The sequence below is a fragment of the Oncorhynchus tshawytscha genome, linkage group LG04, assembly GCF_018296145.1.
Source record: "Oncorhynchus tshawytscha isolate Ot180627B linkage group LG04, Otsh_v2.0, whole genome shotgun sequence".
NCBI classification, from domain to species: Eukaryota; Metazoa; Chordata; class Actinopteri; order Salmoniformes; family Salmonidae; genus Oncorhynchus; species Oncorhynchus tshawytscha.
Genome location: NC_056432.1, coordinates 26,850,365 through 26,866,287, shown reverse-complemented (window position 1 = coordinate 26,866,287; position 15,923 = coordinate 26,850,365). Strand labels below are relative to the sequence as shown.

The 15,923-nt window shown below is 41.4% G+C and overlaps 1 protein-coding gene across 1 annotated transcript; it reads left to right on the top strand.

The window, feature by feature from the left end:
- The first annotated feature begins 5,009 nt into the window (after nt 1-5,009).
- LOC112248440 (serine/threonine-protein phosphatase 2A 55 kDa regulatory subunit B alpha isoform) lies at nt 5,010-15,923 on the top strand. Its single transcript, XM_024417467.2, has 10 exons — nt 5,010-5,376; nt 5,884-5,961; nt 9,828-9,925; nt 10,020-10,185; nt 10,371-10,483; nt 10,639-10,816; nt 11,104-11,268; nt 11,603-11,772; nt 12,141-12,232; nt 13,665-15,923. The coding sequence occupies exons 1-10, from the start codon at nt 5,370-5,372 to the stop codon at nt 13,939-13,941; spliced, it is 1,344 nt and encodes a 447-aa protein (XP_024273235.1). The 5' UTR covers nt 5,010-5,369; the 3' UTR covers nt 13,942-15,923.

Here is a 15,923-nt window from a genome sequence, read left to right as displayed (position 1 = left end):
TGGGCGGGGCAGTTGCCGTACCAGGCAGTGATACAGCCCGACAGAATGCTCTCGATTGTGCATCTGTAAAAGTTTGTGAGTGCTTTTGGTGACAAGCCAAATTTCTTCAGCCTCCTGAGGTTGAAGAGGCGCTGCTACGCCTTCTTCACAACGCTGTCAGTGTGGGTGGACCAATTCAGTTTGTCCGTGATGTGTACGCCGAGGAACTTAAAACTTACTACCCTCTTTACTACTGTCCCCTCGATGTGGATAGGGGGGTGCTCCCTCTGCTGTTTCCTGAAGTCCACAATCATCTCCTTTGTTTTGTTGACGTTGAGTGTGAGGTTATTTTCCTGACACCGAGGGTCTCGGAGTCTCGTTGTTGTTGGTAATCAAGCCTACCACTGTAGTGTCGTCAGCAAACTTGATGACTGAGTTGGAGGCGTGTATGGCCACGCAGTCGTGGGTGAACAGGGAGTACAGGAGAGGGCTCAGAACGCACCCTTGTGGGGCCCCAGTGTTGAGGATCAGCGGGGTGGAGATGTTGTTACCTACCCTCACCACCTGGGGGCGGCCCGTCAGGAAGTCCAGTACCCAGTTGCACAGGGCGGGGTCGAGACCCAGGGTCTCGAGCTTGATGATGAGTTTGGAGGGTACTAGTTAAATGCTGAGCTGTAGTCGATGAACAGCATTCTCACATAGGTATTCCTCTTGTCCAGATGTGTTAGGGCAGTGTGCAGTGTGCAGTGTGGTTGCGTCGTCTGTGGACCTATTGGGGCGGTAAGCAAATTGGAGTGGGTCTAGGCTGTCAGGTAGGGTGGAGGTGATATGGTCCTTGACTAGTCTCTCAAAGCACTTCATGATGACGGAAGTGAGTGCTACGGGGCGGTATGATAACAAACTCAGTCATATTATCCGTCAGATTTTACCACAAGCTAAGCATACATTACCACACGTTGAAGCATACAAATAATAAAATGCATTTGATATATTCAAACCCATAAATATGATATATATTACACATATGTTTTATCATTGTGAGGAACAGTAATATCAAGGAACAATTGTCCTGGCAGCAAATAACTTGAACAAAGATAGATTACACATACGTAAAATTATTTATTTGGTAACCTTGGTGAAATGGCATTCTTCAGCAGTGTAAAAATTATTTACATTTTGATCAAGGAAAGCCTCCTTGATCGAAAGAGCATATGACATAAAGATACTGGATGGCTTCCATGTTACTATGGTGAGCACAGCTTTTATATTCTAGTGGAAGCTAGAGCTGTGTAGAAGTGTTTTTTCCCCCTCTTCAGGCAAATCTGCAGGCTGTTGTCAGCAAGTAACACAAGAACCAGTTTGGGGACATAGATTACATGTTACATTATTGCCATCTAGTGTTTGAAATTGTTCCGTTTTCTCCGTGATACTGGGGAATTATGGTTACAGCAGTTCATCCCATGTGATATACAGTGTATTCCAAAAATATTCAGACCCCTTGACTTTTTCTAAATTTTTTAACTTTACAGCCTTATTCTAAACTTGATATTTTTAATCCCTCATCATTGTACACACAATACCCCATAATGACAAAGCAAAATCAGGTTTTTAGACATTTTTGCAAATGTATTGAAAATAAAAAACTGAAATATTACATTTACATATGTATTCAGACCCTTTACTAAGTCCTTTGTTGAAGCACCTTTGGCAGCGATTACAGCCTCGAGTCATCTCGGCTATGACACTACAAGCTTGGCACACCTGTATTAGGGGAGTTTCTCCCATTCTTCTCTGCAGATCCTCTCAATCTATGTCAGGTTGGATGGGGAGCTTCGCTGCACAGCTATTTTCAGGTCTTTCCAGAGATGTTCGATCAGGTTCAAGTCTGGGCTCTGGCTGGGCAACTCAAGGACATTCAGAGACTTGTCCCAAAGCCACTCCTGCGTTGTCTTACCTGTGTGCTTAGGGTCGTTGTCCCGTTGGAAGGTGAACCTTCGCCCCAGTCTGAGGTCCTGAGTGCTCTGGAGCCGGTTTTCATCAAGGATCTCCCTGTACTTTGCTCCGTTCATCTTTCCCTCAGTCCCTGCCACTGAAAAACATCCCCACAGCATGATGCTGCCACCACCACGCTTCAATGTAGGGATGGTGACGCTTGGCATTCAGGCCAAAGAGTTCAATCTTGGTTTCATCGGCCCAGAGAATCTTGTTTCTCATGGTCTGAGAGTCCTTTAGGTGCCTTTTAGCAAACTCCAAGTAGGCTGTCATGTGGCTTTTACTGAAGAATGGCTTCTGTGTGGCCACTACCATAAAGGCCTGATTGTTGGAGTGCTACAGAGATGGTTATCCTTCTGCAAGGTTCTCCCATCTCCACATAGGGCCTTTTTCAGAGTGACCATTGGGTTCTTGGTCACCTCTGTGACCAAGGCCCTTCTCCCCCAATTGCTCAGTTTGGCTGGGCTGGGCCAGCTCTAGGAAGATTCTTGGTGGTTCCAAACTTCTTCCATTTAAGAATAATGGAGGCCAGTGTGTTCTTGAGGACCTTCAATGCTGGAGACATTTTTTGGTACCCTTCCCCAGATCTGTGCCTCGACACAATCCTGTCTCGGAGCTTTAAGAGCATTTTCTTCGACCTCATGGCTTGTTTTTTGCTCTGACATGCGCTGTCAACTGTGGAACCTTATATAGTCAGGTGTGTGCCTTTCCAAATCATGAATTTACCACATGTGGACTCCAATCATGTTGTAGAAACATCTCAAGGATCATCAATGGAAACAGGATGCATAGCAAGGGTCTGAATACTTATGTAAATAAAAATACATTTAAAAAATGTCTAAAAACCTATTTTCGCTTTGTCATTGTGGGGTATTATGTGTAGATTGATGAGGATTTTTATTTATTTAATCCATTGTAGAATAAGGCTGTAACGTAACAAAATGATGAAAAAGTCAAGGGGTCTGAATACTTTCCTGAATGCACTGTAATTGTCACGATCGTCGTCCTCCTCGTCTGAGGAGGAGTAGTTGGAAGGATCGAAGGAACAAAATGCAGCGATGTATGTGCTCATCGTGAATTTTAATGAACAGAGAACACTTGAACAAACTATACACGAATAACGACTGTGAAGCTATAATAAGTACTGTGCTGACACAAGCAACTAACATAGACAATCGCCCACAATGACAAAACAGGCTACCTAAATATGGTTCCCAATCAGAGACAACGACTAACACCTGCCTCTGATTGAGAACCATATCAGGCCAAACATAGAAACAGACAAACTAGACATCCAACATAGAATGCCCACTCAGATCACACCCTGACCAAACAAAACATAGAAACATACAAAGCAAACTATGGTCAGGGCGTGACAGTAATATACATTAATGTTCAAAGCTTGGAAAAGAAAAGCTTTTTTTTTGTCCATTGAAATGACAGCAAATTGATCAGAAATACAGTGTAGACATTGTTGATGTTGTAAAGGATTATTGTAGCTGGAAATGGCTGATAATTAAGGAAATATCTACGCAGGCTTACAGAGGCCCATTATCAGCAATTGATTTTGGATCAGTAGGAGTGAGATTTTTGGAAAGAGGCGATTCCTGCTTTTCGGCCGACCCATACATTGTTTCAAGCTGGGTATAGGACCAACTGGGAATGGTTACATATTTGATAGTTTTGCGAAGTGGAATTGTTTAGATTTTTTGTGTAACAGCCTCCCAGAGGAAGTAGGCGCTTCGAGTCAAGCGGGTAGGGGCTCAACCTGTAGTGTGTTTTGCTATTCTGTGAGGGCTTATGTTCTGAACCTGCTTCACTGCTTTAGGTGCTAAGGATTCAGACATGTTGCAGCAGTGTGTAAGAGATTCCACAATGTGAGATATTGCAGGAGGGCATAGTCAGAGGGAGTTTGCAGTTGGGATAGAGAGTGCACTGTGTCAACTGTGTTGTGGGATGGGGTGGTGGGTTTGGGGGCTAGTGTATAGGATGGCAGGTAGGTGGAAAATCTGGTGATGTTTCCTTGAGCAAGGCAAGGCACCCTGTTTGCTCTGGATAAGTGTGTCTGCTAAATGGCTGAAATGTAAATGTATATTAGGTGCAGGGTGAGATGGTGGTGCAATTTAAGGTTTTCCCTTAATTTTTTTCTTTTGTCACAATGTGGAATGCCCATTCCGAACTGAGAAAGGAAGCAATATGCCAAAAAAAAACATCTAGTCTACCGGAAATTCACAATTTTTTGTGTGTGTCATAAACAACTTTATATCGGAGGGCCTGCACATGCACAATGTGGTGTGATTCGACAGACCCTATACGTATTTTTTTTTTAAAGAAATGATTAGATTTTTTATTAAAAACAAATCAATACAGAAAGTACACGAGGGAACAACAGTAGATATATATATATTATATACAATGGACAATCGAGCTAGGGGGCACAATATCACATTACATTTACACAAGGACCTTAAGGGACATACATACACTGACAATTCTAACAGCTTTTTTGTTAGTAGAGTATTTAACTGTCTTAAAATACAGTTCAATTTATTTTTGTAGGGTAAGAAAATGCGTTTTGTTGTTTGTAAATTTACATTTGTGTATATGAAATTTGTCCAAAAGAATAATTAAATGAATTACATAAAAACGTTTCATCTTATTTCTATCGTATGTAAAGAATCCAAGCTGTACATCTCTCCACAATCGTGTAAAATCTTCCTAAATGTGTTCAGTTATAAATCTACTGATGTCTTGCCACAGTTTTCTTACATGAATACAATGCCAAAAAAGATGCAGCACTGTTTCTGGGTGGTCATTACAAAAGGAGCAATTTGAGTTGATGTTTTCCTTAAACTTCTTCATATAGTGGTTAATATTTATGGATCATTTTAAATGAAATTCCTTAATTTTGTTAACAAGTAGGTATGTGTGGCAACATCCAAACTTTTTTCCAACAGATATTATCAATAAATCCATTCCAATAAGGCATGACATAAGGAAAAGCTACAACATCCTGCTGAAACAAGGTTCGTATCGCTCTACCGGAAATTCACAAGAAGAAGAAGTCTGTCTCTCACTGACGTCAATGCAGGACTAGGTTGCGCCATTTTGAAAGTAGAAGCAGGGAGGGGGAAATTTTGCAAGCAAGCAGCCAGCTAAACAAGAGGCTTTGCAAGGTGTTCCAAGGGAGAGTTGCTGATTGTCAAAGCACTGCTAAGCAAGATAAGTGACATGAGAAGTTGAAGAATAGTAGGGGGAAAGCCACACACTCTGTAGCTTTACGATTCACCTGCACTCATCGAGATTCTGCTTGTACACACCCTAGCACGGTAAACTGGAAAGATAAGCAAGGGCCCCAACCAAGGCAAGCCCTCCTCGACAGAGATTCCCTCTCCACCATGGCAGGTAAAGTTAACTAGCAGGCTACTGTCGTTAGCTAACTATGACGCATAAATAAAATGGTCAAGTTAATCGCCCATAAAATCTACACATCGTTTTGATGTAACGTTAGATTGTCCGCTTTCTTGATATTTAGAGATAATCTAGCTAGCTACGGTTAGCGTAGTGCGTCTACGAGTTGGGAGTGTAAACGTTACTCTGCATTTGTTGTCCAGCGATAGTGGAGGCTTCGGCTAGGTTAGCTAGCTAACTCTACCATCGACATTTAGATAGCTAATGTTACCTAACTTTATATCTGTGTTATCACTTCCACTCTGTGTTGGAGCTAACGTTAGCAAGCAAGGATGTCTATTTTGCTCAATAGTTCTCTTGATGTTTTATGGAAAGTAGCTACAGTAGTCAGAAGATTATAAACAAAGCATGCTGATCAATAAGATTCATATTATCTTTGACATCAGAACCACGATGATGCAGCTTTTGATTTTCAAAGCATTGCTGTTTGTGCGGTCCTAGGAGCTGGCGGCGGAGGCAATGATGTGCAGTGGTGTTTCTCTCAAGTCAAAGGAGCGATTGATGACGATGTGGCTGAAGGTATGACTGATGATTCAGACTCTAGACTGCTAACTAGCTAGTTGATGTAGTGTGCAGTTAGCAACGACAGCCACCGACTCACTTTCATTCTCCTCTCCTCTCAAAACATCATACCATAACTTCAATTAAAATCACGGAACACAACAAGCGCTTATTAGAGACAGGCTTCTATTTGAGCCAGGCATCTATTAATGCATACAGACGTTTGCTCATTGGCATAGCTAGTTCCTGCATTCACTTCAAGCATGTTAATCAATCTATTCATTGCCTGCACTGTGTTATCATGTACACACAGTGTCACAGTCATTGAGTCTTAGTATGCCTATTTTGACGTTGTTGACTGTTTTTGTGCTTGCCAGTTAACAGTAACTTGCTGTTATCAGCCAATGTCTAGCACTTTCTTACACGTGATTAAAAAAACTGATAATTTCCATAATTTAAAAAAAGTCATTATTGAATTATTTAATGTAACACATCAAACTTTAAACCTGGTAATCTATTCATGTTAACCTTGTAAACAATTAATTTAGACACAAGGTTTATTTGCTGAAATGTGTGCCTTTGCCCGGCTATTAAAAGGGACAGGTGGTTTTTTGAGACTGTTTAATTGAAGTTTTACGTTACCCACCAAACATGTCAAATAATAAAGGGACATGTTAATTTTGCGATCAGATGTGATGGTGCATAATTGATTGTCTGGAAATGGTCAGTGACCCAAAACGAAAGGTAAGATGATGTTGGGTGATTCTCATGACGGAGCTATAGTCTGTCATGCCATGCAGTTTTGGTCTGTAGCCTTCTTCATCTCATGATGCAGGTTAGTAAAGCATTGGTAAAGAGCCCATGTTAACTGTTGTATTTTTCCACTTAAACTCATTAAGATACTGGGAACACTGGCACTTTTGCTTTTTAATTTGAGCGCTAGTAGCCTAATTGGGTTTAGTCTGCATAGACGGTGTGCTTAGTTGCACATAAGATATAGGGATCTGTGTATGTCTGTAGCTAGGTTTCCATCCAGTTGGCAACAGATTTTCATGTGAAATTTTAAAAATATGCATAAAAACAATATGAGCATTTTCCAGAGATGTTTCCATCAAATGTACTTGTTGTGGATAAAGGCTGTGCGTAATGATATAGTGCACCTAAATACAGTTGAAGTCGGAAGTTTACATACCCCTTAGCCAGGTACATTTAAACTCAGTTTTTCACACTTCCTGACTTTTAATCCTAGTAAAAATTCTCTGTCTTAGGTCACTTAGGATCCCCACTTTTTTATTTTAAGAATGTGAAATGTCAGAATAATAGTAGAGGGTGATTTATTTCAGCTTTTATTTCTTTCATCACATTCCCAGTGGGTCAGAAAATTACATACACTCAATTAGCATTTGGTAGCATTGCCTTTAAATTGTTTATCTTGGGTCAAATGTTTTGGGTAGCCTTCCACAAGCTTCCCACAATAAGTTGGGTGAATTTTGGCCCATTCCTCCTGACAGAGCTGGTGTAACTGAGTCCGGTTCGTAGGCCTTCTTGCTTTTCAGTTCTGCCCACCAATTCTCTATAGGATTGAGGTCAGGGCTTTGTGATGGCCATTCCAGTAGCTTGAATTTGTTGTCCTTAAGCCATTTTGCCACAACTTTAGAAGTATGCTTGGGGTCATTGTCCATTTGTTTGCGATCAAGCTTTAACTTGCTGACTGATGTCTTGAGATGTTGCTTCAATATATACACATAATTTCCCTTCCAAACAATGGCATCTATTTTGTGAAGTGCACAAGTCCCTCCTGCAGCAAAGCACCCTAACAACATGATGCTGCCACCCCTGTGCTTCACGGTTGGGATGGTGTTCTTCGGCTTGCAAGCCTCCCCCTAACGATGGTCATTATGGCCAAACAGTTTTATTTTGTTTCATCAAACCAGAGGACATTTCTCCAAAATGTATGATCTTTGTCCCCATGTGCAGTTGCAAACCGTAGTCTGGCTTTTTTATGGCGGTTTTGGAGCAGTGGCTTCTTCCTTGCTGAGCAGCCTTTCAGGTGATGTCGCTATAGGACCCGTTTTACTGTGGATATAGATACTTTCGTACCTGTTTCCTCCAGCACCTTCACAAGGTCCTTTGCTGCTGTTCTGGGATTGATTTGCACTTTTTGCACCAAAGTACGTTAATTTCTAGGAGACAGGACGCATCTCCTTTCTGAGTGGTATGACGGCTGCATGGTCCCATGGTGTTTATACTTGCGTACTATTGTTTGTACAGACGAACGTGGTACCTTCAGGCGTTTGTAAATTGCTACCAAGGATGAACTAGACTTGTGGAGGTCTACAATGATGTCAATTAGCCTATCAGAAGCTTCTAAAGCCATGACATGTTTTATTTTTTTCCCCAGGCTGTTTAAAGGCACAGTCAACTTAGTATATGTAAACTTCTGACCCATTGGAATTGTGATACAGTGAATTATAAGTGAAATAATCTGTCTAAACAATTGTTGGAAAAATTACTTGTCATGCACAAAGTAGATGTCCTAACCAACTTGCCAAAACTATAGTTTGTTAACAAGAAATTTGTGGAGTGGTTGAAAAACGAGTTTTAATGACTCCAACGTAAGTGTATGTAAACTTCTGACTTCAACTGTATAACATTTACGGTTAAATTACCATGTACCTGTTTAAAAAGTTCAAGTTCAATTGGTTTACATCGCATCTTCAACTCTACTGATGGTTTTGTCACACAAAAGGTGCATTGTATAGCAAATGTGACCACTCGGCCTTGGCACATGTGCTCTACGTTCACAGATTCATTCGGGTTTAACCTATGTGATGAGATTATAATAGACAAAAGAGAAAGCGTTTTTATTTGTCAAACAGCCAATCATCGATCCTCATGTCACCAGAATAAGACCCTCAATATTTATTGGAAAGGAGCATCAAGCTGATCTCAGTGTACTTTCACCACCCTGTGAAGTTCGTTGTTTATTTAATCTGTAGCCTAATAAACTGCATGCTTTCCCAATTCGCAATGGGAGGACAACACAATATATCATCACGTGACTCAAAAGTTTGCTTCGATATGTTAGTTATGTCGACATTTGTGCATAAGTGTTTCCACTGCCGTTTCTCTCATAATTACATTTACAGACACACAAAAGTCCTATCTTGTCTAGTGTGTTGTCGACATTTGGAACATTTTCCAACAAATTTGCAGTTTCCATCAGGCCTGTCACTTTTTCCTGACGTGTACTTTACTCACATAAAAAGGTTGGATGGAAACCTGGTTGCTGTGTGCCTGTCCCTTTAAGTTAATCTAAACAGACTTTCAGACATGCGAAAGGCTGCAAGACTCAGACAGTGGCAATGTGGGACACGCAACAGTTTTCATGCTGCTGCAAAATATAGTTTATTCTGCTTGTTTCCTTTCCCCTTTGTCTGTTCCTATTGGAACTGTGGGGAGGCAGTGTGTGGCTGTGGCAGGAGCTGAGTCAAGCACTTCTCCATAGCACTCCTGTTGTGTTGGGGATAGCACTACCCTACACTCAGGCTTGTGCCAATCTCAGTCATAAGGGGGAGATTGTTGAGCTAAAGGCAGCGGGATGAGAATTCGATGGAAGCGGTTAGCTGCCGATGCTATGTTTGTTTTACATTTTCCCTCTGGTGTGGTTAAGTAGGTCTATACCTTGCTTTCCACAGCTTCTCAAAATCACATTTAGGCTACTAGTATTACGCTCTGTAGTGAAATCAGTGCACCACTGTTGGGCACTAGATGCATTGCTAAATGGAGAGCACCCCCCAAAAACAAAACATGACAAATGTTGATACATCTATTATTTTGCAATAAGCAATTTAACCTACTACTTGTCATGTTATTTGTAACAGCTGACATCATATCCACTGTGGAATTCAATCACTCTGGGGAGCTACTAGCCACTGGGGACAAGGGGGGCCGCGTTGTGATCTTTCAGCAGGAGCTAGAGGTAAGTAAAGGATCTTGCTCAACACAGTCCACTAAAATCAATTACTTGACTGAATCTTGTCTCAGAATCTGTTATGCATGTTGTCATTGAGTAGAGCAAGAACCAGCCACAGTGCCGTGGGGAGTACAATGTTTACAGCACCTTCCAGAGCCACGAGCCCGAGTTCGACTACCTGAAGAGCCTTGAGATCGAGGAGAAGATCAACAAGATCCGGTGGCTGCCTCAGAAGAACGCTGCACAGTTCCTCTTGTCCACAAATGGTCAGCAGGGCAGTGTGTGCATGTAGCCTTATCCTCCCCAGCCCTTCCTCTGGTGAAGATGGGGAAACTCTAGATAAGCTGTTTTGTTAATTTGACCCATTTGTATGATTTGAATAGGAGAGGGATCAACAGAAATATTTAGCTTGTGCAGAAGCAGTGTGACATACATGTGTGTTGTCTTGCAGATAAAACTATAAAGCTGTGGAAAATCAGTGAACGGGACAAGCGACCAGAGGGGTACAACCTCAAGGAAGAGGATGGGCGCTACAGAGACCCCACTACCGTCACAACACTACGGGTGTGTAGACCTTCACATACCCACTACCTATACCCTACACACTCAGAGACCTCAAAACTGACACAACTAAGAGTTTGTAGACTCACCCTATACACCTAATCCTATACACACACAACTCATACTACAGAACCTGCTAAATCTCTTCTTCACCATAGGTCCCAGTGTTTCAGCCGATGGACCTGATGGTTGAGGCCAGCCCCAGGCGGGTGTTTGCTAATGCACACACTTACCACATCAACTCCATCTCGGTCAACAGTGACTGTGAGACCTACTTGTCTGCTGATGACCTTCGCATCAATCTCTGGAACCTAGAGATCACTGACCGCAGCTTTAGTATCCTCTGTTTGGTCACCATCACTTTTCCTTTCAGTCTGTCTGATGAACACAGTGTCTGATGAAGGTGATCTTGATCCATCTCAATTTCCTGCTGTCTGATTTTTTTAAAACAGTCTGTGTGTGTGTGTAGACTTTGTCTTGGATAGTACTGTAATCAATTTCACTGAGACAGTTCAATAAAGCACAATTCAAGTAATTTGTGGGATAGGGTAGTTCAGGAGCCCCCTTATCTGTGCTGGTGTCAGAGCTGTTATGTTTGTCCTTGACCTCACTGACCTCCTCAGACATTGTGGACATCAAGCCAGTCAACATGGAGGAGCTGACAGAGGTGATTACAGCAGCAGAGTTCCATCCAAACCAGTGCAACACATTTGTCTACAGTAGCAGCAAGGGCACCATCCGCCTCTGTGACATGAGAGCATCAGCTCTCTGTGACCAGCACTCCAAACGTAAGTGGCATCTGACAGTGGAGTCAAAGATTTTAGTTTCAGACAGAAGAATGCTGTGCCCTGTGGAGACGACTAGGTAAAGTGGCTAAAATGGTATATTGATTGAAATGACTACTACATGTACCCAGTTTTTCGGAGACAGGTTAAAAGTACTGAGAAGCCCAGAAATTTCAGAGACCTTGGAAGCAGATGTTTCAAGAGTCCATTCCTGTCATTGACTACTCAATCAATCAAATGTATTTATAAAGCCCTCACATCAGCTGATTTCACAAAGTGCTGAACAGAAATCTAGCCAATGAACTGACTAAGCGAGCACACTTCTTGTCTCATTCAGTGTTTGAAGAGCCTGAAGATCCAAGCAATCGTTCGTTCTTCTCTGAGATTATCTCTTCCATCTCTGATGTCAAGTTCAGCCACAGTGGGCGCTACATGATGACCCGGGACTACCTGTCTGTCAAAATCTGGGACCTCAACATGGAGTCCCGTCCAGTAGAGACTTATCAGGTCAGCTGGTGTCTGTGTGGTGGGAGATGGTGGCATCATGGATGTTGTGTCCAAAATTCTATTTGCTTGTCAAATCTCTAAACTTTAGTTTTTTATATATATATATATATATATATATATCTCAAAGTCTTCCAGTAGGGGGAGATATAGTGTATACATGTGTCCTTTACGTGTACACCTGTCCTGTATTGGCCTTTGTTGTATTTGATGGTTTTCAAGCAAGGATACATTCAGTTGATTATTGTATCATTTGTTATCATTTGACATTTGATGGTATGCTTATATTAGACTGAACCAATGTATTCTTTTGTGCAAATATAATGTACTGTTTTCAGTGTCTTGATAAACTATCATTTTCCTCCCAACAGGTCCATGAATACCTCAGGAGTAAACTGTGCTCACTCTATGAGAACGACTGCATCTTTGATAAGTTTGAGTGCTGCTGGAATGGAAACGACAGGTGAGAGTCAAGTTTAGCGTTAGGTTTAGAATTATGAATAGCTGTCTGACATTGATCATGAAGTTGATGCTGTATGATACATTATATCAGGGATGGGCAACTCCAGTCCTCTGGGGCTGGAGTGGTGTCCCCCCCTCCCTAACAGATACAGCTGATTAAAAAAATTGCATTCTAAACTGAAGATCATGATTAGTTGTTTATAGGAGTCCGGTGTGTTAGCTGGGGCAATCAATCAGGCCCCCGAGGACTGAAGTTGCCCATCCCTGCATTAGATCAATGTTAGACATTGAGGACACATTAAAGAGTAATAGTTGTATTTATTACTATGTTGTACATAGTAATGTTATGTTCCATTTGGCCTACAGAAGAAAGGCTGTAAATACTGTAAGATACAGTACATGGGGATATCCCCTCATCTGAACTGAGCGACACAGGCCTTATCAAAGGCTTCCTTTATTGCTGTCCAACAGAACTCAAGGCTCACCCTTGCATTTTCATGTGACTCCGCCTACAGTTTGATAAACGGCATTGGCACTTGGATTGGAACCGGTTGCTATGGTCAGATTACATGAAAATAGAGCTATTTGGCATTGAAAAACAGAAGCCTATGCAGAAAAGTACCTCATACCTACAATAAATTATGGTGGTGGAAATGGTTAATTGACCACAAAATCAACATATTTGCAATGGCCATCTGTCTCCGGACTTGAAAATCTGTACTTTGAATTGAAGAGGGCAGTCCATAGCAGCAGACAAAGTATATCAATGATCTGAAAAGATGTTGTATGGAATGATGGTTTAAGATCCCTCCCATCATGTTTTCCAATCTCAACATTTTAGAAAAGGCTGTGCCATTATCCTCTCACGGGGAGGGTGTTGGACTACTGAAAACATGGGTGCCAATAGTTTTGACCCGTATCTTTTTGACTTTTTAAAAATTACTTGTTAAACAATATCTCTTTCTCTGAGCTATTGTATTAGTATAAAAAAATTGAATTTCCCCCTTTTTGCATACCGTATAGGTTAGTGTTTATTTTAAAAGTATTTTTGCTTATCTTTATCAAGGGTGCCAATTATTATAGACCTGACTCTACATTTATTTTTTATTTATTTTTTATTTAACTAGGCAAGTCAGTTAAGAACATATTCTTATTTACAATGATGGCCTAGGAACAGTGGGGTAACTGCCTTGTTCAGGGGCAGAACAACATTTTTACCTTATCAGCTCGGGGATTTGAAATAGAAACCTTTCGGTTACTGGCCCAATGCTCTAAACACTAGGCTACCTGTCGCCACAATACAGTTGAATTTTGTACGGTCTTAATATGCCTGAGATAAATAAGTGTTTTGATTCTGTGATTGAAAGACTGGTGTGAAACCACTGTCAGTCTGCCACTACCTCAGTTTCATTCCCCACCCTTGTCCTCCTCAGTGTTGTGATGACGGGCTCATACAACAACTTCTTCAGGATGTTTGACCGAGGCTACCGGCAGGATGTGACCCTGGAGGCGTCTCGGGAAAGCAGTAAGCCTCGTTCTGTGCTCAAGCCCCGCAAGGTGTGCACAGGTGGGAAGCGCAAGAAGGACGAGATCAGTGTAGACAGCCTGGACTTTAACAAGAAGATCCTCCACACGGCCTGGCACCCTCAGGACAACATCATCGCTGTGGCCACTACTAACAACCTCTATATATTTCAGGACAAACTGTAACAAATATTCAATGAACCCTTCATATCCCAGATCCCACTTTAGCCTCACTACTCTGGTCCCCAACATCTCAACTGGAGAAGTGCAGCAAAACGCCTCTGTTTTGATGGCTTTCTTAGTCTTATTTCCTGTTCAGGGGGCTCCAACAGTACCACACTTCTTCTGCCACATTGCAACTGTTGTCCACTACATCCCAAAGGGAACACTTTTTTAACACTAGTCTTTGAGATATTGATATGTTGCTAATTTAACGGTTTTGGTGCCACAAGCATTTTTTATATATACAAGCATTTTTTTCTTTTTATAGGAAGTTGTTCCCTCCCACCCCTCCATTGTTGACACAGATCACAACATTACTATTCTTCACTGACCAAATTGGCAAGCTGACAGCTCTCAATTTTTGTCCCAGGCCATTTGTCAAATTTCCAAGTTTGCTCACCCTCTTTCACATACAGTACACACTTACTCTAAACATTGATGTAGACACGTATACACACACACACAATAGCTCAACTCAGTTGGTGGGCTGGGTTGGGGTCTGGGGGTAATTTCGAGACAACTATGTAGAATATAGAGTTATCCAGTCTGAGACTACAGACAAGGGTTAACCGTCTGGTAAGCACAGTGCCCTTCTCCAGAGGTAGCCTACAGTATGAAGCCATTGCTTTTCCAAGTAAACGGTAGTGGGCAGAGGCATTGCAGCCTAATCTCCTTCTTGCACTTAGAGTGCCACCATATACAGCTCAGCACAGAGGCTCCAGTGCAGTAATTGCAGGAGAAAGACAGGCCTGCCTTGGCTGACCTGCATGACTTGTCCGTTTTTAAATGTAAGCGTGGCACCCATTTGTACCTCTGCTGCTCAGTTCCATGCATGCGTCTTGACTTATGCTTCTTGTGAATTTTTAAGTTTTCCCTCTGGATCAAGTTTTTTTTTTTTTTTAATGATGTTTTGTACTTCAGATAAAGAATAATCACTATAATTAGTTTATTTTTGTATGAATTAAGAAGACAGAAATATTGATTGATATCCATTAATCCCTTCGCACTACTTGGTGTAGTCTGATCACTGTTGTCTATTAAGCTGTAGGTTTTGGACTGGTCTATGGACTGAAGGATTACTTGGACTGGTGAAAGTTAATGTGACTTACTGTGTTAAATTCACGTGGGCTGCGGGTTTGAAGATGGAGTGCATATTAATGTGCCATTAAGAAAGGCTTTATGCATGTTGGATGTCCAAATAAGTATTTTCAGGTATGTGTCACTGTGGAATCATAATGGTTATTAGTTTTTGTATTTGGGTTACTGTAACCGATATTGACTGGAATGGATTCGGGTGCTTCTGAGTTTAAGCTAGTTCATTTGCGCTAATTGTTTTAACTCCGGTGTGGATCTGTGTGCATCCGTTTGTTTGCCATGGCTGTGTTTTCAAAAAAATTGCACTGAGTAAAAGATCATTTTATTATTAATAGCCCATTGTATGTTGAGAATGGGAAAGGCATTATCTGTTTGCTTCAGTTTGACTGAAGAAATGCTCTTAACCGCACGTTCACTGAGTATCAGGTTTATTGACTAGACAGGGTTACTGACTTGAAATATTTTATGAAACAATATTTTCTCTCTTTGTGCGTAAGTTCTTTATGCAGGAAACAAACTAAACTGTTAAGTGAGTCGTGTTAGTGGGTATCATTGGATGGAATTACTGGTTAATGTCAGCTCAGGGCATTGGAGACAGTATTTCAAATAAACGGCATTTCCAGCGTTTGTACTGTATTTAGTCAATGTGGCATTCTTTGTTTATTTTGGGAGGTAAATGATTTTTTCTTCTGTCTGTAGCACATGGCTACGCGAATACTTGATTGACGAGATACCAATTGTGAGCCATTTGATCGTAATAAGTTAGCATTAAGAGTATCAATTGAGTCTCATTTACTAGTAAGGCTACCAATAAGCACTATTGCAGACTGCAATAAAGGTCATTAGCTCTA